The 24,500-nt window shown below is 43.2% G+C and overlaps 2 protein-coding genes across 4 annotated transcripts in view; one reads left to right on the forward strand and one right to left on the reverse strand.

The window, feature by feature from the left end:
* The window catches only part of LOC120913358 (cytochrome P450 2G1-like), a 68,618-nt gene that overhangs the window by 23,477 nt on the left and 20,641 nt on the right, over positions 1–24,500 (forward strand). Inside the window, exons 8-9 of one of the 2 annotated variants that reach the window (XM_040323235.1) lie at positions 3,912–4,053; positions 8,546–8,547. In XM_040323235.1, the coding sequence (XP_040179169.1) occupies positions 3,912–4,053; positions 8,546–8,547 (144 nt within the window). Of the gene's footprint in view, positions 1–3,911; positions 4,054–8,545; positions 8,548–15,234; positions 16,064–24,500 lie in introns of those variants that run through there. The other variant, XM_040323234.1, reaches the window with a different exon arrangement.
* LOC120913355 (cytochrome P450 2G1-like) overlaps positions 19,614–24,500 on the reverse strand; it is a 48,805-nt gene continuing 43,918 nt past the window's right edge. For both annotated transcript variants that reach the window (XM_040323232.1, XM_040323231.1), the window contains exons 8-9: positions 24,252–24,393; positions 19,614–21,090 (exon numbers count right to left, since the gene is read on the reverse strand). In XM_040323232.1, the coding sequence (XP_040179166.1) occupies positions 20,906–21,090; positions 24,252–24,393 (327 nt within the window). In that variant the 3' untranslated portion in view covers positions 19,614–20,905. The remainder of the gene's footprint in view (positions 21,091–24,251; positions 24,394–24,500) is intronic.

Below are 24,500 nucleotides of genomic sequence, written 5' to 3' on the forward strand. Positions count from 1 at the left end.
TTAAGGTTAGGCACATTCGACCGCAACGAAAATGAAAATAAAGCATTTGTTTATGTCGGATCTTTCGGTTTTCGTTTTCTGTGCTTTCGTTATCGTTTGTTAAAACGATAACAAAAATACCTGAAATTCGGACAAAAATGCATTCGGACGAAAACGAATGCACATGTCTAATAATTAGTCTTGAAAATGTCAGTGATTGAAGAAGTCAATTGTATGCCAATAAGGTATTTTAGAGGAGTGTGCACAGGAGAAAGAGGAGATCCAATATTTTTTTTTGTAATGATGACGAACGCTGCATAGGAAGCATAAATGATTTAGATTTGTTTATTTTATATAAGGAAAGAGAGCCAAAGTTTGTGAAGATTGTATGTAAGATGAGTAATGAATTTAGGAATTGTATTTTGTGCTCCACAGCGCCTACAATGAGGTCTTTGAGATTAGGATGCAAGGAATAGCTTTGGCTAATGGTTCGATAACCAAGACAAAAAAAGGGGCGGAAGGCGACACCCTTGTCTTTTGCCATTGGTTATGGGACATAGTTTGTTCGGGTCAGCTGGGTAAATTTTGTGGAAAGATGGAGTTTTTCTTTAAGGTACCCCAGTGTACAGTACTCTGTCAAATGCCTTCTCTGCATCTAGGGTTAGAGAGAGGCATTAGATAAGAAAGGCATTTGGTGATGGTACATCTCCTGGTGCAATCAGGTGCCTGACGACCATTGATAAATGCGACCTGATCTAGATGTATTAATTGGTATATATGGGGCTGCGGCCTTTTGTCCAGGAGTTTAGTGCATATTTTTATACAGTATCTGTATTTAACAGAGAGAATAATCAGAAATTACCTGGGCCAGTAGGTGGTTTTCCCTTGTTTGGTAATAGTAATAATAATTCTAGAGATTCTCTGGGGATAGACCTTGTAGTGGCTGCTTGATTTGCTATTGCACAAGGGGAAAGAACATTCGCAAATATTTTTTAGTATTTATTAGTATTGCCAGGGAGGTTGTGGAGTACTAGAAAGATGTTATGGTTCTTCTAGGGATTATATACAATTTCTAATATTACTCAAAAAAATACTCAAATAAATATGTAGCACTCTCCCTGAAGGAGCTGCTGGTTTAATTTTGGGCTTGCCACTAACTTACTGTTCACCACACTCAATCTAGGGGTCCCTCCTGAAGAGTTATTCAAAAGAATGTCCGCACCAACACTTTGGTTTCTTTTTCTTCAAGAGTTTTATTAAACAGGTTCTCCAACAGAGGGGTAGAGGGATAGGGAGGATTCAGGTACCTTGCTTTTCAGATCACGGGTACAGTCTTAGATCCAGAGGACAAATCGGCTCCACGTTGGATTTAGCAACCACTGAATAGGCCCACTCTCACTGACCTAGCAGCCAGTGCGAAGCTTGTTCAAAGTCTCTGCCACAGACTTGATGAGTGTCGTTGAGCCGTTACACAACCCTCTGCCACAAGATAGTGTAACCACAAACACACTTAGTGAAATTTCAAAGAAAGTACACAGCTCATGGTGCCAGGATCTTTCAGCCAGGACGGCAGCACAGTGAGGCAAGTTGGTCCAGATGCGTCCTTCAATTGAGTCCCCAATTTCTCCACTTCTTCCCACAGGCAAGACAGCACAGGACCATCCCTGGACCGGTAGGCCACAGAAACTCCTGGGCCTACTCTGAGTTGCGGAGCCTTGGCCAGCAGGTCCCGAGACCAGAAAAAACACTGTCAGCGCATCCCTAAGGCCAGGAGGGCCATCAGGTCGGGATCGGAAGACCCCGCCAGAATGGTGTCTGTCCCTTAAGTACCTGCCCCCAGAATGCACAGCGGGTTGACCACGCCCACTGGGCTGCTTCTGGGAAGAAGGCACCCAATGCACCCAATGCACCCAGCCTATTGCATTTCCAACCTTGACTCCCGGTGACAGCGACACCTGCCGGCAAGGGGAACATGTGCAACACAGCTGGACTGGAACAGAAACCAACAATTTGGTATAATCCTCTGAGCTAAACTACAGCTCAGGTAACTAAATTTACAAAATAGCGCCTACTCAACAGGAGCAGGGCGCTACAAATATATGAATACATAATCTAGTGAATTGCTCACACCTTCCACACTCTCATAGTTATTTGATCCAATCTTAAAATAAATTAATATTAGTGCCACGCTTCATCTTAAAATCCAAACACAGTGTGTAGATAATACCATGTTCAAAAATATATAAAGGTGCACATCCTGCCACTGTATTGCTTAAACACCCTATAACAGTTCTCTATAAGTGTATATACCACAAATTATATTAAAAGCCCACCAAAACAAAAGACCATAAATAAGAAATGTTAGAGCGTCGTGACGTCAAAGCCCCTCCCCTACACGTTGCACCACAGGAACACATGGTACCCTCAGAGGGTTAGAATTTTTAATCCCCTGAGGCATACAATGCTCTAACAGTGGATGCCGAGGAGCACCAATTTGTGGTAATTTAACATCTTGGAATTTCATACTGGTGTACAAAGATGATGTAACATGCAATTTACTGTCTGGTACACTGGAAGCACCTTTTCAATGCGAGTGCAATTCCGACAAAAAAACATTGTTTTTATTTGCATACACACGGTCACACAAAATTCCGACATCAAGAACGCGGTGACGTACAACACTATGATGAGCAGAAAAAAAATGAAGTTCAATGATTCCGAGCATGCGTAGGATTTTTGCGTGTCGGAATTGCATACAGACGATGGGAATTTCCGACCGTCGGAAAATTTGAGAACCAGCTCTCAAAATTTTTGCTGTCGAAAATTCCAACAGAAAAAGTCCGATGGGGCCTACACACGGTCGGAATTTCCAACCAAAAGCTCACATCACACTTTTCTTGTCGGAAATTCCGATCGTGTGTACGCGGCATAACACTGGGGGTGGATGAACTATTTTCATATTACTGGGTTTAGTAACACTTTAAGGTTGTGGAGTACTATTCCTCGTAGTACTAATAGCAAAAGGCTCAGAAAGAATAGCTTATTGTTAAGGGGAAATCTTGGGAAGAATAATTTAATCTAGGAAGCCATTATTTGTGTGTCGATAGGAGGGAGAAAATCAGAGGAATCGTTGAGGTTATAAGAGAGGCATACAATTTGCTAAATAAATTAGCTATGTCTAGGGTTTTCTCTTCTAGGATCGAATAAAAATTTAATTTTGGATTTAATTTGTTTAAAAAGTTTTTTCTAAAAATGTCCTTACCTTGTTAGCTTAGGTACAAAAGGCAATTTTGGATTTAATTTGTTTAAATTAGGTGTAAAAGGTGAGCTTCAATCTTTTTAGCAAATGTTCATGTTTACTGATTAGACATAGCCTTAGTTTGTGATTTAAATATAAGGGGGCAGATCCACAGACAGAGTACGCCAGCGTATCTACTGATACGCTGGCGTACTTTCAAATTACCCGCGTCGTATCTTTAGTTTGAATCCTCAAACCAAGATACGACGGCATCTGGGTTAGATCCGACAGGTGTACGTCCTTGTACGCCTTCGGATCTAAGATGCAATACTTCGGCATCCGCTGGGTGGCATTACGTTTTTATCAATGCGTTGTGACATTTTTCCAGATCCTGAATTTGGTTATCCTGCTAAGGGCAGATGGATTTCAGGAAGTAAATGCTACACACATCTGCCCTTACTCAAGATGGCTGCAGCTAGAAATGCTAGGGGGTGTTTTTCAAAGTGATTTAACAAAATAAAGCATGGAGACATGGATGGATGAGGGAGTTTACTTTGATTATTAAAAATAAAATAAATTGTATTTTAAGTTCGTGATACTCAGATGTAGTGTAGTTCCTCCTAAATTTAAGCAGGGTAAACATCACAATTGTGTACTGGGTATTTTGCTCAGCTTTTTCGCTTTGCTTTTACAGCACACTAACATTTTTCCGATGATTACCACGGTGTTAAAAGACCCCGCCTGTTTTCCATACCCTAATGAATTCAACCCCAAGAATTTTCTTGATGACAATGGAAAATTTAAAAAGAACGATGGCTTCATGGCTCTTGCTGCAGGTAAGAAAGTATAAATAAGCAAAGGGATAGTCGGCACTCAGGATAACATCCAAAATGGTACTGCTTTATTAAATACATGTACAAAGCTGTTTCACAGCATTTTACATGTATTTAAAGAGAAATACAATTTTGGATGTCATCCTGAGTGCTGACCATCTCTTTCCTTATTCCGGTGCATTAGAGGTGTCAGCAGCCTCAAGGTCTGAGCACCGGCCGGAGCTTTTATGTAGGAAGGTTGTAGTGCCTACATTTTAAGTTTAAGATTAAGTATTTGAACACCTGTCTATCAGCTAGAATTCTGACCCTCAAAGACCTGTTAGTCTGCCTTTAAAATGTCCACCTCCACTCCATTTATTATCCTAAATTAGATGCACCTGTTTGAGGTCATTAGCTGCATAAAGACACCTGTCCACCCCATACAATCAGTAAGAATCCAACTACTAACATGGCCAAGACCAAAGAGCTGTCCAAAGACACTAGAGACAAAATTGTACACCTCCACAAGGCTGGAAAGGGCTACAGGGAAATTGCCAAGCAGCTTGGTGAAAAAAGGTCCACTGTTGGAGCAATCATTAGAAAATGGAAGAAGCTAAACATGACTGTCAATCTCCCTCGGACTGGGGCTCCATGCAAAATCTCACCTCGTGGGGTCTCAATGATCCTAAGAAAGGTGAGAAATCAGCCCAGGACTACACGGGAGGAGCTGGTCAATGACCTGAAAAGAGCTGGGACCACCGTTTCCAAGGTTACTGTTGGTAATACACTAAGACGTCATGGTTTGAAATCATGCATGGCACGGAAGGTTCCCCTGCTTAAACCAGCACATGTCAAGGCCCGTCTTAAGTTTGCCAATGACCATTTGGATGATCCAGAGGAGTCACGGGAGAAAGTCATGTGGTCAGATGAGACCAAAATAGAACTTTTTGGTCATAATTCCACTAACCGTGTTTGGAGGAAGAAGAATGATGAGTACCATCCCAAGAACACCATCCCTACTGTGAAGCATGGGGGTGGTAGCATCATGCTTTGGGGGTGTTTTTCTGCACATGGGACAGGGCGACTGCACTGTATTAAGGAGAGGATGACCGGGGCCATGTATTGCGAGATTTTGGGCAACAACCTCCTTCCCTCAGTTAGAGCTTTGAAGATGGGTCGAGGCTGGGTCTTCCAACATGACAATGACCCGAAGCACACAGCCAGGATAACCAAGGAGTGGCTCTGTAAGAAGCATATCAAGGTTCTGGCGTGGCCTAGCCAGTCTCCAGACCTAAACCCAATAGAGAATCTTTGGAGGGAGCTCAAACTCCGTGTTTCTCAGCGACAGCCCAGAAACCTGACTGATCTAGAGAAGATCTGTGTGGAGGAGTGGGCCAAAATCCCTCCTCCAGTGTGTGCAAACCTGGTGAAAAACTACAAGAAACGTTTGACCTCTGTAATTGCAAACAAAGGCTACTGTACCAAATATTAACATTGATTTTCTTAGGTGTTCAAATACTTATTTGCAGCTGTATCATACAAATAAATAGTTAAAAAAATCATACATTGTGATTTCTGGATTTTTTTTTTGATTATGTCTCTCACAGTGGACATGCACCTACGATAACAATTTCAGACCCCTCCATGATTTCCAAGTGGGAGAACTTGCAAAATAGCAGGGTGTTCAAATACTTATTTTCCTCACTGTATATATATATATATATATATATATATATATATATATATATATATATATATATATATATATATATATATATATATATACACATACATATGTATATATACTATATGAGTTTTCTGCTTTTGTTTAACATATGCGTATTTTGTACAACTATTTCAATGTTAAAAGAATGGAAAAATAAGCACTGACTCAAGTTATTATAAATTATTATTATACAAGATTTATATAGCGCCAATGGTTTGTGCAGAAATTAGGGCAGATAGTAAGGTTGTAATTAGGGTTGTCCCGATACCAGTATCGGTATCGGGAAAGATACCGAGTATTTGCGGGAGTACTTGTACTCCCGCAAATACCCCCGATGCCTAAATAGAATACTTGCACCCCCCCCCCGCCGCCGTATATCGCAAATCCGCCGCTGCCACGTTAATCACCGTGCGGCGAACATTACAGGCACCTTTAGTTTGAATAGCTGTTTTGCCCGCCACACCGTGTATAGACACTCCCCCTTGGACGGATCTGTCCAATTCCGAGCAAGGGGGAGTGTCCTTTACACGGTGTGGCAGGGAAAACAGCTATTCAAACGAAAGCTGCCTGTAATGTTCGCCGCACGGTGATTAACGCGGCGGCGGCATCATCATTAGGTATGGGGGACACGGCTGCATATGTTTGGGGACATGGCTGGATATATGTGGGGGGACATGGCTGCATATATGTGGGGAACATGGCTGCATATATGTGGGGGGACATGGCTGCATATATGTGGGGGGACATGGCTGCAATATGTGGGGGAACATGGCTGCATATATGTGGGGGGACATGGCTGCATATATGTGGGGGGACATGGCTGCATATATGTGGGGGGACATGGCTGCATATATGTGGGGGACATGGCTGCATATATGTGGGGGGACACGGCTGCATATATGTGGGGGGACATGGCTGCATATATGTGGGGGACATGGCTGCATATATGTGGGGGATATGGCTGCATATATGTGGGGGACATGGCTGCATATATGTGGGGGACATGGCTGCATATATGTGGGGGATATGGCTGCATATATGTGGGGGACATGGCTGCATATGTTTGGGGACATGGCTGCATATGTTGGGGGACATGGCTGCATATGTGGGGGACATGGCTGCATATGGGGGGGACATGGCTGCATATGGGGGGGACATGGCTGCATATGGGGGGGACATGGCTGCATTTGTGGGGGGGACATGGCTGCATTTTTGGGGGGACATGGCTGCATTCGGGGACACATTTAAAAAAAAGTATCTGTATTCGGTATCGGCGAGTACATAAAAAAAAGAATCGGTACTTGTACTCGGTCCTAAAAAGTGCTATCGGGACAACCCTAGTTGTAATACAATTCAATATAAGAGGAATCAGACGACCTTCAATATAAGAGGGTCACATTTTATCAAGGGGTCACGGCACTAGCAAGGTTGAGAACCACTGTTCTAGACAGTATAAGATGGTACCTAGTTTTAGAAACATATTGATTCACTTTGCTTATACTGAGCTTTACCAATACAAGAGTTTAAAGCAGGGTTCTGCTGAGATTTTCCTTTTTTTAAGTCAGCAGCTACAAATACTGCAGCTGCTGACTTAATATATGAACACTTACCTGTCTGAAGATGTAAAGGCGCCGCCATCTTCGGTAAGGGAATCAGGAAGTGAAGCCTTGCGGCTTAGCAGCCAAGTTCCCTACTGCGCATGGCATAGATCACTGCTAACTATGCCTGGAAGTGGGAGAAAATACCTGGATTAGACAGATATCTGCTCCACCCTCCCCCAGAAAGGTACCAAATGTGACACTGGAGGGAGGGAGGATTCCAAAAAGTGGAAGTTCCATTTTTGGGTGGAACTCTACTTTAACCACTTAAGCTTCGGACCATTTTGCTGGTCAATGACCGGGCCACTTTTTGCAATTCGGCACTGCGTCGCTTTAACTGACAATTGCGCGGTTGTGCGATGTGGCTCCCAAACAAAATGTATGTCCTTTTTTTCCTACAAATAGAGCTTTCTTTTGGTGGTATTTGATCAATTCTGTGGTTTTTATTTTTTGTGCTATAAACAAAAACAGAGCAACAATTTTGAAATAAAATGCAATATTTTTTACTTTTTGCTATAATAAATATTCCCAAAGAATATATAAAAAAAACACTTTTTTTCCTCAGTTTAGGCCGATACGTATTCTTCTACTAATTTTTGGTAAAAAAAAAATCGCAATAAGCATTTATTAAATCGGTTTGCGCAAAAACCTCTACAAAATAGGGGATAGTTTTATGGCATTTTTTATTACTAATTTATTTTTTTACCAGTAATGGCGGCGATCAGCGATTTTTATTATGACTGCGACATTATGGCGGATACATGGGACACTTTTAACACATTTTTACAGCGATCAGTGCTATAAAAATGCACTGATTACTGTGAAAATGACACTAGGTGGAGCTGAAGTGGTTAAGTGTGCCTAGGGATGTGTTCTAACTGTAGGGGGGCTGGGCTGTGTTTGACACGACAGTGATCACAGCTTCCGATTACAGGAAGCTGTGTACACTGTCCTGTCACTAGGAGGACTGGGAAAATGCTTGTTTACATAAGCATTTCCCCCTTCTTCCTCACCGTGACACGATCGCGGGTATGCCCGGGGACATCGAGTCCACGAAACCCGCGGTCAGAGTCACGGAGCTCCCGGCGGGTGCGTGTCCACAATGCAGCTTCTTAAAGGGGACGTATATATACATCCTTCTGCCTGTCCGTGCCATGCTGTCGACGTATATAGTCTTGCTCTCGTCAACAAGCAGTTAAGGACACACCAAGCGATGGTGTTCAAGTGAAACATTATCCCTCCCTGATGCCTAATACTCTCCAAAGGATCTGAGTACTACAAAGTTTGTAATAATTAGTTATCTTGTGAGTTTGCATTTCTCCTACATGAGACATGGTGGACCACGGATAACTAAAATCACCCGACGATGACGCGGCGACGTGCGTGGCCCTGGAAGTTCAATGCTTCCACGCATGCGTCGAATCAGTACGACGCATGCGAGGGATGGCGGTCGGTCGCACGTGTCTGGTGAGTCTGTACAGACTACCAAACACGTCCGACGGACAGGTTTCCAGCGGACAGATTTCTTAGCAAGCTAAGAAATTTTTGTCCACTGGAAACTGTCCGATCCACCGGACAATTGGCCGCTCGGGCCCACACACGACCGGATCTGTCCGCTGGAACTGGTCCGTCGGACCAGTTTCAGCGGATAGATCCGGTCGTGTGTACGGGGCCTTAGTGTATGCTCAAACTGAGATACACTTAAACCTAGCTAAGATACGACGCCGTCGTATCTTAAGGTGCAATTTTTCCTGCTGGCCGCTAGGTGGCGCTTTCGTTGATTTTGGCGTAGAATATGTAAATTACTAGATACGTCGATTCACGAACGTACGCTTGCCCGTCGCAGTAAAGATACGCCGTTTCCATAAGAGGTACGCTGCGTAAAGATAAAGCTGCCCCCTAGGTGGCGTAGCCAATGTTAAGTATGGCTGTCTTTCCCGCGTCGAAATTTGAAAATTTTACGTTGTTTGCGCAAGTTGTCTGTGAATGGGGCTGGACGTAATTTACGTTCACGTCGAAACCAATACGTCCTTGCGGCGTACTTTGGAGCAATGCACAATGGGATATGTACAAGGACGGCGCATGCGCCGTTCGTAAAAAACGTCAATCACGTCGGGTCACCAATCATTTACATAAAACACGCCCCCCTTATCCTCATTTGAATTAGGCGTGCTTACGCCGACCCCATTTACGCTACGCCGCCATAAGTTAGGAGGCAAGTGCTTTGTGAATTCCTTGGTCGAGCAGAAACAAATAGAGGCATTGGCAAAAAGGGGTGGCAGACACTGAATGGTTGGTAAGGTGGATGAGCCTGGCAGCATTATTCATAATACAATACAATACCTATATACAGTAGGTGAACCCGATTTTGTGTCAATCTCGCTCTCTTTCTCGGCGAGATTGAGCACCTACGAGCCCCATCGCGGGAGCCAGCGCCGAGCTGGCTTGCCGCGATGGAGACAGAGCCGTCATAGAAGCGACGGGAGATCCGACTTGGATTCCCGCCAATTCTACACGTGTGCGGCGTTTGTTATGAATCCTGAGGGGGAAGTCCCCGCCGGTTTTAAATAAAAATCCGGCATGGGTCCCCCCTCAGGAGCATACCGGGCCCCACGTGGTAGGTATCACATGGGTAGGTACAGAGCATGATGGGACTGTGAGGCCTATATAGGTCCGATGCAAGGCGCGCATCCGTCATTTCAGCGAGGAGGACCGGCGAGTCAACATCGGGAGAAGAAGAGAAGTGAAGAACATGACGTCACAGCGCGGAAGAAGAACTCATCACAGCACGGAAGGAGAAGACGTACAGCACGGAAGAAGACACCGGACAGCGAGACGAAGAACCGGGGTGCGCCGAGTCAAGAGCGGAGAGCGGCGAAGACAGAAGGAGACCCCCGGAGAGTTGAGAAGACCCGTCGGGATAGCGGAAGAAGAAGAGCCCCGCCGAAGACGCCGGAGGAAACCCGCCGGGGGGTGGGGGCTTTTTTAAAAGCGACCCCCCCCCGGCGGTGGAAGAGAACCAGACGGCGGCCCCCACCCACCCGAAGACGTCAAAGAAGAAGCCTCCCCTGGTAAAAGAGCTAATAAAGAAGACAGGGGAGGCCTCCGGAGCAGAAAAATAAAATATTTTAATACCCTGTGTGGTTTATTTGTGTTTTTACCACTTTTCTTGCAGGTGAATGGGTAGGGGTACGATGTACCCCATACTCATTCACTTAGGGTGGGGGGCCGGTATCTGGGGGCCCCCTTATTAAAGGGGGCTCCCAGATTCCGATAAGCCTCCCGCCCGCATACCCCGACAACCAACGGCCAGGGTTGTCGGGAAGGGGCCCTGTCCTCATCAACATGGGGACAGGGTGCTCTGAGGTGGGGGGGCCGCAGTGCGCCCCCCTGCCCCAGAGCACCCAACCCCCCCCATGTTGAGGGCATGCAGCCTGGTACGGCTCAGGAGGGGGGGGCGCTCGCTCGTCCCCACTCCCTTCCTGGCTGGCCGGGTAGCGTGCTTTGGATACGGGTCTGGTATGGATTGTAGGGGGACCCCCTACGCCGTTTTTTTCGGCGTAGGGGGGCTCTCCTTGCAACCCATGACAGACCTAAGGGCCCGGTATGCTCCTGAGGGGGGAACCCATGCCGGATTTTTATTTAAAATCCGGCGGGGACTTCCCCCTCAGGATTCATAACAAACGCCGCACACGTGTAGAATTGGCGGGAATCCAAGTCGGATCTCCCGTCGCTTCTATGACGCGCTTGCTGGGATGTGCTGTCACTATTCCAGTGAGTGCGAGATCTCGGCACCACGTCGCCGAGAATCAGCGCGATGCTGTCGTGCTAAAAACACAATATCACAAACACCTACTGTATATTGACTAATTTTTAGCTGTGCCCTTTCTAACTCGGGTCATGCCTTGAGTGGCGGCTCCCGCGCGCATGTGACTCTGGCCACTGACAGAGCAAGAATTCGTGGCCCCAGAAGGAAGAGGGGTAAAGAACGGACGCTCGCTAATCGCGAGGAAAATGGGTACATCCTGCAGGTAAGTGTCACATAATGGGCTACTATGCGATGCATAATAGCCCATTATGCTTTACCTTTGCAGGGAAACAAAGAGGAAGTAACACCCATCAGGATTTACTTCCTCTTTAAGATTCTTGTATGGAGCTGTAATATTCTTAGCCTGAGTCTTAATTAAATACTTTTATTTGCTGATATGGATGTGAAAGTTTCCCAGCATTGTTTTACTTTGCTGAATGGTTACACAAATCTGAGACCTAATTTGCAATATTTAAATTTGGTCAATATAGTTTGTGGAGAACCGGTTTCTCAGGGTTTTTTCCTCATTCAGCTAATTGAAGTATCTCGCTTTATTTAGTCTTGTCCAGGACTGTTCCTGTCTCTTGAAAGTGAGAAGTTTTCTCAAAATGTTCCAATGGTCATGTATTTCTTTATGATTTATCATTTTTTATGTATCAATGCCATGGCAGGTATCACGTAAATAATAACAGCTGTCCTTACTCTTTCTTTTAATGTTTACTTTTTTGACTGGGGCAGGGCCAGATTAAGAACATCATGGGCCTGGTGCTGAGGATTTTGGTGGGGCCTTTTAGGCTGCATTCACACCTCCGCGACAAGTAACGCCGCGTACGCAGCGTATTTTGCCGCGAATAGTGTAACTTTTTTTTTACAAATCCTTCCTATTGCTTTGTATGGCTGAACGCCAATGCCGCCTGAAAAAAAGGGTCCGGGACATTTTTTCATGCCGCAGGTGTACGGCGTCTATGAGATGTGAACCATCTCATAGACAGCAATGGGAATTCTCCCCTCCAGCAGCACGAGCGGCCGGTGTCGGGCGTTTTGCCGCGGAGGTGTGAATGGGGTGTAATAAATAATAAATAAATGCGTGGGAATGACATGAACGCAGCCCAGCCAAGGCAAGTGACCAAAGGCACAGAACCCAGAAGGAAGACCGGGTGAAGATGGAAGTGCCCGGGCCCCGCCTGATTCATCGCAGCACTGGAGGGCTCAGTCTGAAAATTGAAGTGTACACTAATGTGCTAATATGCTGTGCATACTTGTACGTTGTGGCATAACCTACCCCAGGGCCTCTAAAAAGTAGTAATGTCAGGAAAGTTTACTACCGCTTTATTATCACAGGATCCCAGGAGCCTCTCATGGGGCCCCCTACTGACCCGGTGGACGGTGGCCCTTGGGCAGTGCCTAAGTGCACAGTTGCCAACATTTAAAAAATATTTTCAGGGCCACTTTTTTATATAAGTGCTATATTTAGAGTAGCTGAGATCCCCGATGTTCCTCTATACATCATAGTAGTAATCACAAAATTAAATGAGTACTAATAATGGGGCAGAACAAATATGAGAACTGATATTTCCTTTAGTTGAACTAACAAAAGTGTCTATTCTAGAGCTGGTAACATTGAGGGTATTCAGTATAATTTTAAAGAACTGTTTTTGTGGGTAAGCGACATAGGGGAGGAGTATGGACGGTATATAAGTGGGAAGTATGTGCAGGTGAGGGAGAGGAATGTGGAGGGTCTAACAGTGGGCACTATGTACAGGAGAGGAGTACAAAGGGTACGGAAAAAAGCACTATATACAGGAGAGGAGTGTGAAGGGTATGACAGTGGGCAGTATGTACAGGAAGAGTGAGGGGGTATGACAGAGGGTAGTACTTACCAGAGAGAAGTGTGGAGGGTATGATGGGGCAGTATGTACAGGAGAGGAGTGTGGAGGGTATGACAGTGGGCAGTATGTACAGGAGAGGAATGTAGACGGTATGATAGTGGGCTCTATGTATAGGAGAGGAGTGTGGAGGGTATGACAGTGAACACTATGTATAGGAGAGGAGTGTGGAGGGTATGACAGTGGGCACTATGTATAGGAGAGGAGTGTGGAGGGTATGACAGTGAGCAGTATGTACAGGAGAGGAGTGTGGAGGGTGCGACAGTGGGCACCAAGTACAGGAGAGAAGTATATGACAGCAGGCACTATGTACAGGAGAGGAGTGTGGAGGGTATGACAGTGGGCACTATGTACAGGAGAGGAGTGTGAAGGGTATGACAGTGGGCGCTATGTATAGGAGAGGAGTGTGGAGGGTATGACAGTGGGCACTATGTACAGGAGAGGAGTGTGTAGGGTATGACAGTGGGTACTATGTATAGGAGAGAAGTGTGGAGAGTATGACAGTGGGCACTATGTACAGGAGAGGAGTGTGGAGAGTATGGGCTAGCTGGTTTTACACAAGTCAATCTATTAATCAACTTGAGTACAACCAGCCTGTTTTTTTTTTTTCTTAAAACAATCAGTGCTGCCAGCTATAGTTTGCAACACTGATCATTGTACGCACTGGCAGAACACAATAACACTGCAGAAGTGATTCCCCCATCCACAGGTCAGCAGGTGAGAGGGTGTGTGGGGACAGGCTGGGGAGAGATACTAGTCAGTGGCTGGGTAGGCACTGGTAGTATCAGAGCCAGATACACACAGGTTACATACGCCACGATCGTTAGAGCGAGAAAAATAATTCTAGTACTAGACCTCCTCTGTAACTCTAAACATGTAACCTAAAAAAATGTAAAGCATCGCTTAGGATACCAAAAAAAATTGTGCTAACTTAACTAACTAACTGTTTTTTTAATGAATGAAACGTTTTTTTCCAAAAAAACATGTTTGAAAAATTGCTGCGCAAATACCGTGCTAGAGCTGCACAATTAATCATTAAAAAAATCGTGATCTCGATTCAACCCCCCTGACGATCTTCAATGCAGAGTTTGACGATTCTTTCATATAACAAGTGGAGAGACTTTCAGCTGTCAAAAGAAAATATCTGGGCAGTCTGCCAAGTTTTTAACAGGAAACATTGTAACTAACGCTTCCTTCTTAGACCAAAGGGATACACTTCTGTGTGTAAAGAACAAATCTGGGCAGTCTGCGAAGTTTGTAAACAAAATGAAACATTGTAACTAACTAACATTGTAACTAAATTTAACCATTTAAAGTCCAACACTTGTTTCTTAAGTAAGAAAGCAATATTATTTGCTAGAAAATTACTTGGAACCGCCAAACATTATATATATTTTAGCAGAGACTCTAGGGAATACAATGGCTATTGCTGCAATATGTTATGTCACACTGCATTTTCCCACTTCAATGAATAATAAAAACCATAAAAACAAAACAGTGAAGTTAGCCCATTTTTTTTTTTTTGTTTGTTTTAATGTGAAAGATGATGTTACGCCGCAACAATCGTGAGAGAATTGTGATCTATCTTCTAAGCAAAAAAATTGCAATTCTCATTTTAGCCAGAATCGTGCAGCTCTGTACCCTGCAACATAAAAAGTGCAAAGACCACCCTAGAGTAATTTTCTAGCAAAAAACAAATGATGATTTTTACATGTAGTAGAGAAGTGTCAGAATTGGCCTGGGTGGCAAGGGGTTAATTACCATGAGTAATATACAAATAATTATTATAAGCACTGTGATCCTATCAGTCTGCTGTAGTGTGTCAGCTTGTATTTATATTGGCCGCTCTGAATGTAGCTTCTGACAGGCTGTGCAAGCAGGCCCGTATCTCCGGAACCATAAATGATAGCCGTCCCATATTTTAACCAGTTGTGGGGTAGCTCTTCCCATGCCTACCCCCAAATGTGGGGTTTCTGTGACCTCTGGTCATCGAGCTACAACCCCCCAAATTCGATCTTAAAAAAAAAATTCTTAAAAAAAAATTTTTTTTTTTTTTTTTTTTTTTTTTTGGGCAAATGGGCCTATCTTGAGAAAGGGGCCTGGAGCTGCAGCTCCATCAGCCCCATTGTTAATCCGGCCCTGGACTGGGGTACCACTTTAATATCAACTGTCCTTACTCTGCCACAGGAAAGAGGAACTGTATGGGAGAAGCTCTGGCCCGAATGGAGATTTTCCTTCTAGTAGTTACAATCTTACAGAATTTCATATTGAAGCCTGAACTTCCCATAGAGGATCTGGATCTCCGTCCTGAGGTATCTGGACTTGGGAGCCTACCAAAGCCATACAAGATGGCCTTCATTCCTCGCTAGTGATTAACCTTCTCTACCATGCCCTGAACATGAAGAAGTCCTTATATCTGCTGCTAAACATTTAAAGCAGATGAAATGACAGAATTTTACTTTTTAGTACTCTAATTGTGTTTGGACAGATCAAGTTGGCTCCTGAAAATTTACTTTTTTTTTTCTTTTTTTCTATTGTACATGTAATGTTTGAGCGTGGGATTGTAATGAGCTTCATCCTGGTAACAGCTACAAAGTACAGAATTGTATTATATTAACTGATATATCATAAGTTTTCCCACCATACCTAAAACTCATGACTGATGAAAAAAATCAAGTAAACTTATATAGCTACAAAGAACGTTCACAAATCTATAATTAATAAAATTCCTGTGTTGCAGCTTTGATTGATATTGGAGGTGAACATTTTGTGGAAATCAGTTGAGTGCATTAAATAAATGAATATGATATCTCAGACTATTATTATCTTTCATAGCTTCTGAGTTTTTATACATTTTCAGTACAGCTTATACTGTGGTATAACGGGCTGGTATTTTTCCCAAAAAAAGAACATTCAAACATTCTCATTAGTTCCTCCTCAGGGTTGAGTGCACTGATTTCAGCAAAAAAATTATTATGTCACAAAATTACCCATATATTAACACTAATCTACCAAATTGCAAAGTCTCAGTTTCACTTAGTTTATCTTGGCATATTTTTATCATTTATGTGTGCTGTGGCTATTGTTTTCTAATTTTACCTTAACAAATGGATTTTTTTGGCACAAGGAGATTGTTATCAAACCATGAAACCAGTACTGCAGTAAGGTAAAGGAAGCTATTTAGCTAAAAAAATAAAATTCCTTTAGTGATCCTTTAAAGTACTGTATAACTAAATACAATTAGACATGTGCACTGCCGAAAAATTATTTTTTCTTGTTTTTGTTTCATTTGTTTTTTTGCTTTTTTCGGAAATTTAGGAAATTCGAACTTCCGAATTTCGAACTTTCGAATTTTAGATTTTCGAATTTTGCAATTTCGAATTTTCGAAATTTTCAAATTTTTGGAATTTTCTAATTTCCGAAATTTGGAAATTCGAAAATCCAAATTAGCGAATTTCGGAAATTCGGAAATTCGAAAATTTCGGAATTCGGAAATTTGCAAATTAGAAATTTCGAAAATCCGAAAATGGAAAAATTCGGAAATTTTGGAATGAACAAATTTGACAAAATTCGTTAAAAAACGAATTCGGAACTAAACGAATTGCACATGTATAAAATACATAACTTTTTTAAAGTTTAGGATAGAGTAGAGAGGGGTTAGAACATCAGTACATTTTTATTGCTGTCTGTGCCTCCGTTAAGGAGACTCACCCTGTCCATTTGTCCTGTTTACCATTATCATTGAAAGTGAAAGTAAAAGACAATCTCAAATTTTGGGTTGTCCCCAGAAAAGTAATAGAGGGGAAATCTTCCAATGGGGGCACTAGTTCTGGTGCCCAAGAAATTCTCTTAATTTGCAAGGATTTCCTCTCACTTCCTGTTTGGTTATGGAACAGGAAGTGAAGGGAAATCTCTGCAATGGGACACAGATGAGGAAAATAATTCTAACAGCGGTTATAACCCTCCCCTGCTGTATCCAAAATGAAAAAAAAAAAGTTTTGCCTATAGTTCTACTTTAATTTCTTGCACTAAGGTAAAAAATGTTTAGGCATCGGTTTTGGTCCTTCACACCCCCCTTGTACTTACCCGATTCCTCATTCAATTCAGCGCTGTGCACGTCTGCAGCTCTTCTCTCCCCTCACTTCCATGTCTCACTGCCCTTGCTGGGGCACAGGAGCTGTTGGCTCCTGCTGCTGTCAATCAAAGCCAGTGACAAGGGAGCAGGGGAGGTGGGCTGAGCTCTGCTGTCTGTGTCAATGGATGCAACAGCAGTGCGCAGGTGCGAGGGGCTAGCGGGGGACCCGCGAAGAGGAGGATGCTCTGTGCATATCTATTGCAGTGGCTGAACTCCTGTATGCACCAGTGTTGCCAACCGTCATTATTTTTACTGGCAATCAGTAAAAAACAGGCAAATTTCTCCTGACAGTAAATGCCAGTAAAAGTAAAAGGTTGCCAGTAAAAAATATGGCTGTGACGCTCGGCTTGGTCCGGAGCTGGCTGAAACTATCCGAGTCCCTGCTACAGTGTGATCAGGCGGCTCTGGTGGAGGTGGTGCCTGAGCACAGTGTGCAATGGAGCCAAGCCATAGCGGCCAGAGCCTCGTGTGCGGGTCTGCAGGATGGGAGCAAGGCAGGCTGGGACCGGGACTATCAGTGCTGTTTAGAATGGAGTGGACTGGAGGGACCACTTGGCTTGGAGAGAGACTGTCCCTGGGTCGTGATGTGTCAGTTAGGTCTCATCATTTGTGCTGCTGCACACTGCCATCAGTGTTACTAGGAGAGTCAATTGTATGTGTGTGTGCCGCCCATTCTAGTTTCTTGCCCTCCATTCACCTGTCCCTGAGCTACTTACTTACTATATCGAAAATAAAATAAAGAAATATGTTTTTTGCCATAATATCTACCTTAAATCATATTGATAATTGCATATTGTGTTTGTTTATAGCCTAAATACTCTAATTTGCACTTAAAACTGTAATTTTGTAACTTTTGGAAATGCCAGTAAAAACGTGGCTGTGCCAGTAGATTTTGGGTGTTGTGTCAGTAAATTTCAACCTGGTAGGTTGGCAACACTGCCCTGCAGGACCAATTGAGCAGCTGTTCATGGCAACCAATCAGCTTCTAGCTCTCATTTTTAATACTTAACTGAACAATCTCAAGAGAGAAGCAGGTTGGTTACTTTGCACAGCTGCTCCAGTTTTGACAAATTCCTCAAAACAACACATATTTGTAAAGCTGGCCTAATAGACGTAATAACTAAATACAGAGAGCAAAAAGTGGCAATGGTGACTCCTGTTGTGCCAGTGATATCTTTGTGGCAAACAGCCAGACAGTACAAACCCAGAAGGAATATGGGATGAAGATTACTCCACTTGAGAGCTCCACGTGAAAGATAAACTTTGCCATAATGTGCTAGTATGCGGTGCAAATGACAACATTTTGGCATAACACCGCAGGGAGGCCATTTAAAATGTAAAATGTTTTAGCAAAGTTTAGTCCCGTCTTAAAGCGGGAGTTCACCCAATTATGTTTTTTTTTATGTTTTCCCCTTAGATGGATGCTCGTTTTGTCTAGGGGAATCGGCTAGTTGTTTTAAAATATGAGCCGTACTTACCGTTTTCGAGATGCATCTCCTCCGTCGCTTCCGGGGTATGGGTCTTCGGGAGCAGGCGTTCCTTCTTGATTGACAGTCTTCCGAGAGGCTTCCGACGGTCGCATCCATCGCGTCATTAGTAGCCGAAAGAAGCCGAACGTCGGTGCGGCTCTATACTGCGCCTGCACACCGACGTTCGGCTTCTTTGGGAGAATCGTGACGCGATGGATGCGACCGTCGGAAGCCTCTCGGAAGACTGTCAATCAAAATAGGAACGCCCAGTCCCGCAGCCCATACCCGGAAGCGGCGGAGAAGATGCATCTCGTAAACGGTAAGTACGGGTCATATTTTAAAACAACTAGCCGATTCCCCTAGACAAAACGAGCATCCATCTAAGGGGAAAAAGTGTCATGTGCGGGTGAACCTCCGCTTTAAGTACAATGCCATTTAGCAGGCATTTTGACATGTTGGGAGCAGCACTCTTTATTTTCTATGTTGACAACCAGAGTTAAAGGCTAAACATTCTGCAGGGGTTGTCAACCGTGGCCTGTGGGCCGCATCCGACCTCAGTGCACAGTGATAAATGCATGCACCCGGCCTCGCGGACAAGTGGTTGTCTGTTTAATCATGTTCCCCCACAGTGTCTGTGGTTTGAAATAACGATGCAGCTAAATTCCTCATTAAGTGCTCCGCTTGGCGCTCAGGTGACTCACCGCCTCTCTCCTCCACCCTCCTCTCTGACGTCAATGAGAGATTCTAGGCCCCGCCTGCTGCAGTTATCAGACGACGAGGAGGGAGCAAGTGGGTCACGTGAGCCCAGAGTGGGCACTCCTAATGAGGTATAGCTGCATCTTTATTATAAAACACACATTTTTGCAGATTACACAATTAAACAAAGAATACAGTTAAGGGCCTGCATCAGACAAATATAATTAAAGAGGACCTGTCATTTAGAAAATAGAAAATAATAATTCTGTAAAGACAAGAAGTTTTTTACTTTATAATGAAAATGTATTTTTAACAATGTAGTAAGAAGTGTTATATTTACCTATCCTCCTGCTGAAAAGTACAGGTAAACCTCAGATTGCGAGTAACGGGGTTTAGCTCATGATAATGTAAAAGCTTCCTGACAATATGCATTTTCAGTTATTGACCATGCTTATTCTGAAGCATATTATGTATATATTAACACGCATATTATATATATATTATATATATATTGTTCTTCCAAGAGCTGGATCAATGTTCTCCTGATTTTCAGGTGTCATTTTATTGATAAATGAAGGTATTGTGTATTTTTGGGAATCTGTGGTTTGTAGAACTTCCTTACCTAAAGATGCTGCTGGTGATTAAACGCATTTGTGATGATCCAGAAGCAGCAGAAAGAGTGTTTTTGGATGGAGAACTTTGGAGGGAAAAGCTATTTGCACTTTTATTATGGGCTTCATCATTTCATTCTGTAAAGTATTTGTTATTGTCTTTAGGGCACCTCTGGCATGCAAGAATGTGTTTTGTCCTCTTTGTAGCATTTGGAAAGTAATATTTATTCTCACAATATTTGCAAATTACAGCTTTGCTCTCGGCAGAAATTGCACTTTGTAAATGTTTCCAAACTCTAGATGTTGGTCTCACCATCTTACTGAGGAGGAAAAAAATATTTACTGAACAGACTATAGGTGAACATTATGTTATGATGGTGGAGAACATTAATAGGAATCATTTAAACGTTATATAAGATAAACTAATTTGTCAGACTAATGCACTTTCTTACCTGTCAGTTAAAGCCCAAGAGGACAGAAGCTACCATCTACTGTATCCCAACAACCACCCAAATGTAGAAGATAAAAGATGGAGCCCACAAGCAAACTAAACTGGAGCCTTTCTCTTGCAACCCCCCCTAGTGGCAGAAATGCATATTTCTCTTGTTTGCGTATTGCAGTAAGAAGTACAGTGTTCCAGGATGTGCTTGTCTTCAGCTGAGAGAACTTGCAAAAATCTAAGATGAGGAAAATTCTATGTCTAAACTGCCCTGGAAGGGGACCATCCTGCGTCTGTGCAGGAATGGGTTAAAGAGTGCATGTGTTCCCCCACCACTTGCCTCCCAATATACAACTACACTGTTACATATACAGAATTAAAAAAAGTACATTTTTAGAAGCGCAGCTAGAGCACTGAGGAAAAAGTACATTTATTTTATTCCATCTGCTTTGGATGTTTATGTCTCAGATGGATAGACTTCTTCATGTTCAGCACGTGATAGACAAAGTTAATTGTTAGGAATGAAAGCCAACCTATACGACTTTGGTAGATTCCCAAATCCAGATACACCTGGACGGAGATCCAGATCCCTCATAGAAAGTTCAGGCTTCAATACAAAGTTCTGCAGGATTGTAACTATTAGAATGAAAATTTCCATTCGGGCCAGAGCTTTTCCCATACAGTTCCTCTTTCCTGTGAGGGAATAAAGGCAGTTTGTATTAAATGATACAAAGGCAAAGAGTCAACGGCAAAATGAAAGCTTGAAATGCATATAATAAAATCAGTCAGTCTGCTCAAGGCTTCTTTTTTTCACTTAAGTATAGTTATAGAATACATGCATTATATAAAATGTGTTGGGTAGCCTTGCTGACCAAAGAGGAGAGTCCGACTAAGTTCTAGTGCTGACGCTCTTTCTCTCTGTTTCCGTTTTGCTGTGTGGGGAGTTAAAGCGTAGTAGTGTATGGTAATAGAGATGGGCTGAACACCCCCGTATAATTTGCAGCAAAACGACTAAAAAGGAGAAAAGTTCTGCCCCGAAAAGCAAACTCCATTGAAGTCAATGGGAATAGAGCATGATAAATCAAAATTGCCCATTTTGAAGACAAGTAATTGGCTATAAAAAGGGTATGGGGTCCAGGTACTGCCATGGCTGACATGTATCAATGCAAAAACATATTTTAAAAAGAATCGTTTTTTCAGGAGCAGTGATTTTAATGTGCTTAAAGTGCAACAATAATTAGGAAAAATTCCTCTAACCACTTCAGCCCCGGAAGGATTTAACCACTTCCTGGCAAGGCCATTTATTGTGATACGGCACTGCGTCGCTTTAACTGACAATTGCATGGTTGTGCGACGTTGTCCCCAAACAAAATTGATGCCCTTTTTTTCTCACAAATAGAGCTTTCTTTTGGTGGTATTTGATTACCTCTGCGATTTTTTTTTTTTTAATTAACAAAAAAAAAAACACAATTTTGAAAAATATAATAAATATCCAAAGAATAAAATAAAAAATGTTTTCATCAGTTTAGGCCATCAGTTTAGGCCAATATGTATTCTTTTACATAATTAGGCGTATATTGATTGGTTTGTGCAAAAGTCATAGCGTCTACAAAATAGGGGATATATTTATGGCATTTTTATTATTATTATTTTTTTACTAGTAATGGCAGTGATTACAGATTTTTCGCGAGACTGCGACATTGCGGTGGACAGATTGGACACTTTTTACACTTTTTTGAGACCATTGACATTTATACAGTGATCAGAGCTAAACTAATTACTGTATAAATGTCACTGGCAGGGAAGGGGTTAACAATAGGGGGTGATGAAGGGGTTAAGTGTTCCCTAGGAAGGTGTTTTTTTAACTGTGAGGGTAGTGGACTGACTGGAAGTAGAGAGAGATCAACGTTCTTGATCACTAGGAACAGCAGATCTCTCTCTACTTCCCTGACAGAATGGGGATCTGTCTGTTTACATTGACAGAGCCCTGTTCTGGCTCTCTGAGGGGCGTGGGTCGCCAGTGTACATTGCAGACGTCAGTCACTTGCATCATCTCCGGCGTCGCGCCACCGGCACCCCCTATAGCTCTTAATTCTTAACCACCTACGGTGGTGTGCGCAGCAGTGCCAACCTGCTGCAGTTTAATGATGGTGGTCGGCAAGCAGTTAAATATAGTGCATGGGGGTCCCCTTAGTCTGCCTATAAAGTGGCACATATGTAACATGTACAGTACATGCTGCAGCGAAAGTGAAATTTCTAAAGAAAAAAAAATGAGTCAAACACATTTGCCGGCACCCTTCGGGTCTGGTATGGATTTTAAGAGGAATCCCTTGCCAAAATAAATAATAAATTAATAAATAAAAAAATAAAACGGCGTGGGGTTCCCCCATAATCCATACCAGACCCTCATCCAAGCACGCAGAGCCCCCCTGCCCCAAATCACCCACCCCCCATGTTGAGGGCATGTAGCCTGGTAGGGTTCAGGGGGGGTGCTCACTCGTCCCCCAATTTCCTGTCCGGCCAGGCTGCATGCATGGATAAGGGCCTAGTATTGATTTTGGGGGGATCCCATGCTGGTTTGTTTTGTTTTTTTTACATTTTAGCATGGGGTTCCCCTTAAAATCTATACTAGGCCCAAAAGGGGAAATCCCCAAGCAGTTTTTTTTTTTTTACTATTTTTGTCATTGAGGACATCGCGGCCAGCTTCCCAGCCGGGTTCTGTAATAACTAGCATTTACTGCACCTTGATTGGGCAAAGCTGCACAGTGCATTCATTGTAGGGCATTTGATGGGGCGAACACCTGCCGAACATCCTGCAAATTTGGGGGTTCCTTGAACTGGGAAAACAGCCAATGCTCGGCCCGAACTCAAGCTTAGGCTGAACCATTCACATAACACAATTTGGTAACAGAGAATAGTGTAATCAGGTGATAGGTTCCTTTTAGCTAGAGCCCTCTTGTAGTGATGTCATGAGGGAGTCAGTGGACATACCCTATATTGCCAAAAGTATTGGGACACCTGCCTTTACACACACATGACCTTTAATGGCATCCCAGTCTTAGTTTGTAAGGTTCAATATTGAGTTGGCCCACCCTATGCAGCTATAACAGCTTCAACTTTTCTGGGAAGGCTGTCCACAAGGTTTAGAAGTGCTTAACTATTCCTCCAGAAGCTCATTTGTGAGGTCAGACACTGATGTTGGACAAGAAGGCCTGACTCATTATATCCCAAAAGGTGTTGGGGTTATGGGTTTGAGGTCAGGACTCTTTACACCGTATTTTGAAGAGAAAGATGCACTAATTGCACAGCTGTGTGTTCAGCTATTTACTTCTGACCTGACTATGGCTCAGAGCCCCACCCCACAGACAGGAAGTCTGTGCTGGGAGTCAGGTGGACTCTCATCACTCTGAGAGGAGTCAGAGACGCTGCATGGGTGCAGCTAGAGTATGCATGTCTGCAGGAGGCAGATGTCATTGGTGATTGAGCAGCAAGGCGCTCCACCAGGAGTAAGCGAGGAGTGAGCTTATCTCTAGGAAACTCTGTTTGTTTTGAGGAACAGAACTTATGCCTAAGCTAATGGCCTGAAACAGCCGGATGGCAACAATGAAAGCCAGGGAGGCTAAAGTGTTGAGTATGCAAGATACAGTAATGGTGGAACCCCCTGCGAGGGCTACTGATGTATTTGTGAACTTTTTGTTCTTTTAAATAAAAGTGGGCTACCAGGCCCTTAAAAATTCAGTTCTGGACTGGCATACTCACTAAAAACGCACCTACCACTGGAGTCTGATCACCCCAATCTTACAATATATATATATATATATACTGTATATACTGTATATATACGGTATTCTCACCTGCAGCAAGAGGCATAAAGCCATCGTTCTTTCTAAATTCTCCATTTTCGTCAAGAAAATTCTTGGGGTTGAATTCATTAGAATACGGAAAACAGGCGGGGTCTTTTAACACTGTGGTAATCATCGGATAAATGTTGGTGTGCTGTAAAAGCAAAGATAAAAACTGAGATACTGTACAACAGATTACAGGGTTCAACTTAAAGTGGAGGTTCACCCAAAAAAAATCTATTTTTAACATTAGATTGAGGC

Source organism: Rana temporaria, chromosome 9 (genome assembly GCF_905171775.1).
Source record: "Rana temporaria chromosome 9, aRanTem1.1, whole genome shotgun sequence".
In the NCBI taxonomy this organism is placed as follows: Eukaryota; Metazoa; Chordata; class Amphibia; order Anura; family Ranidae; genus Rana; species Rana temporaria.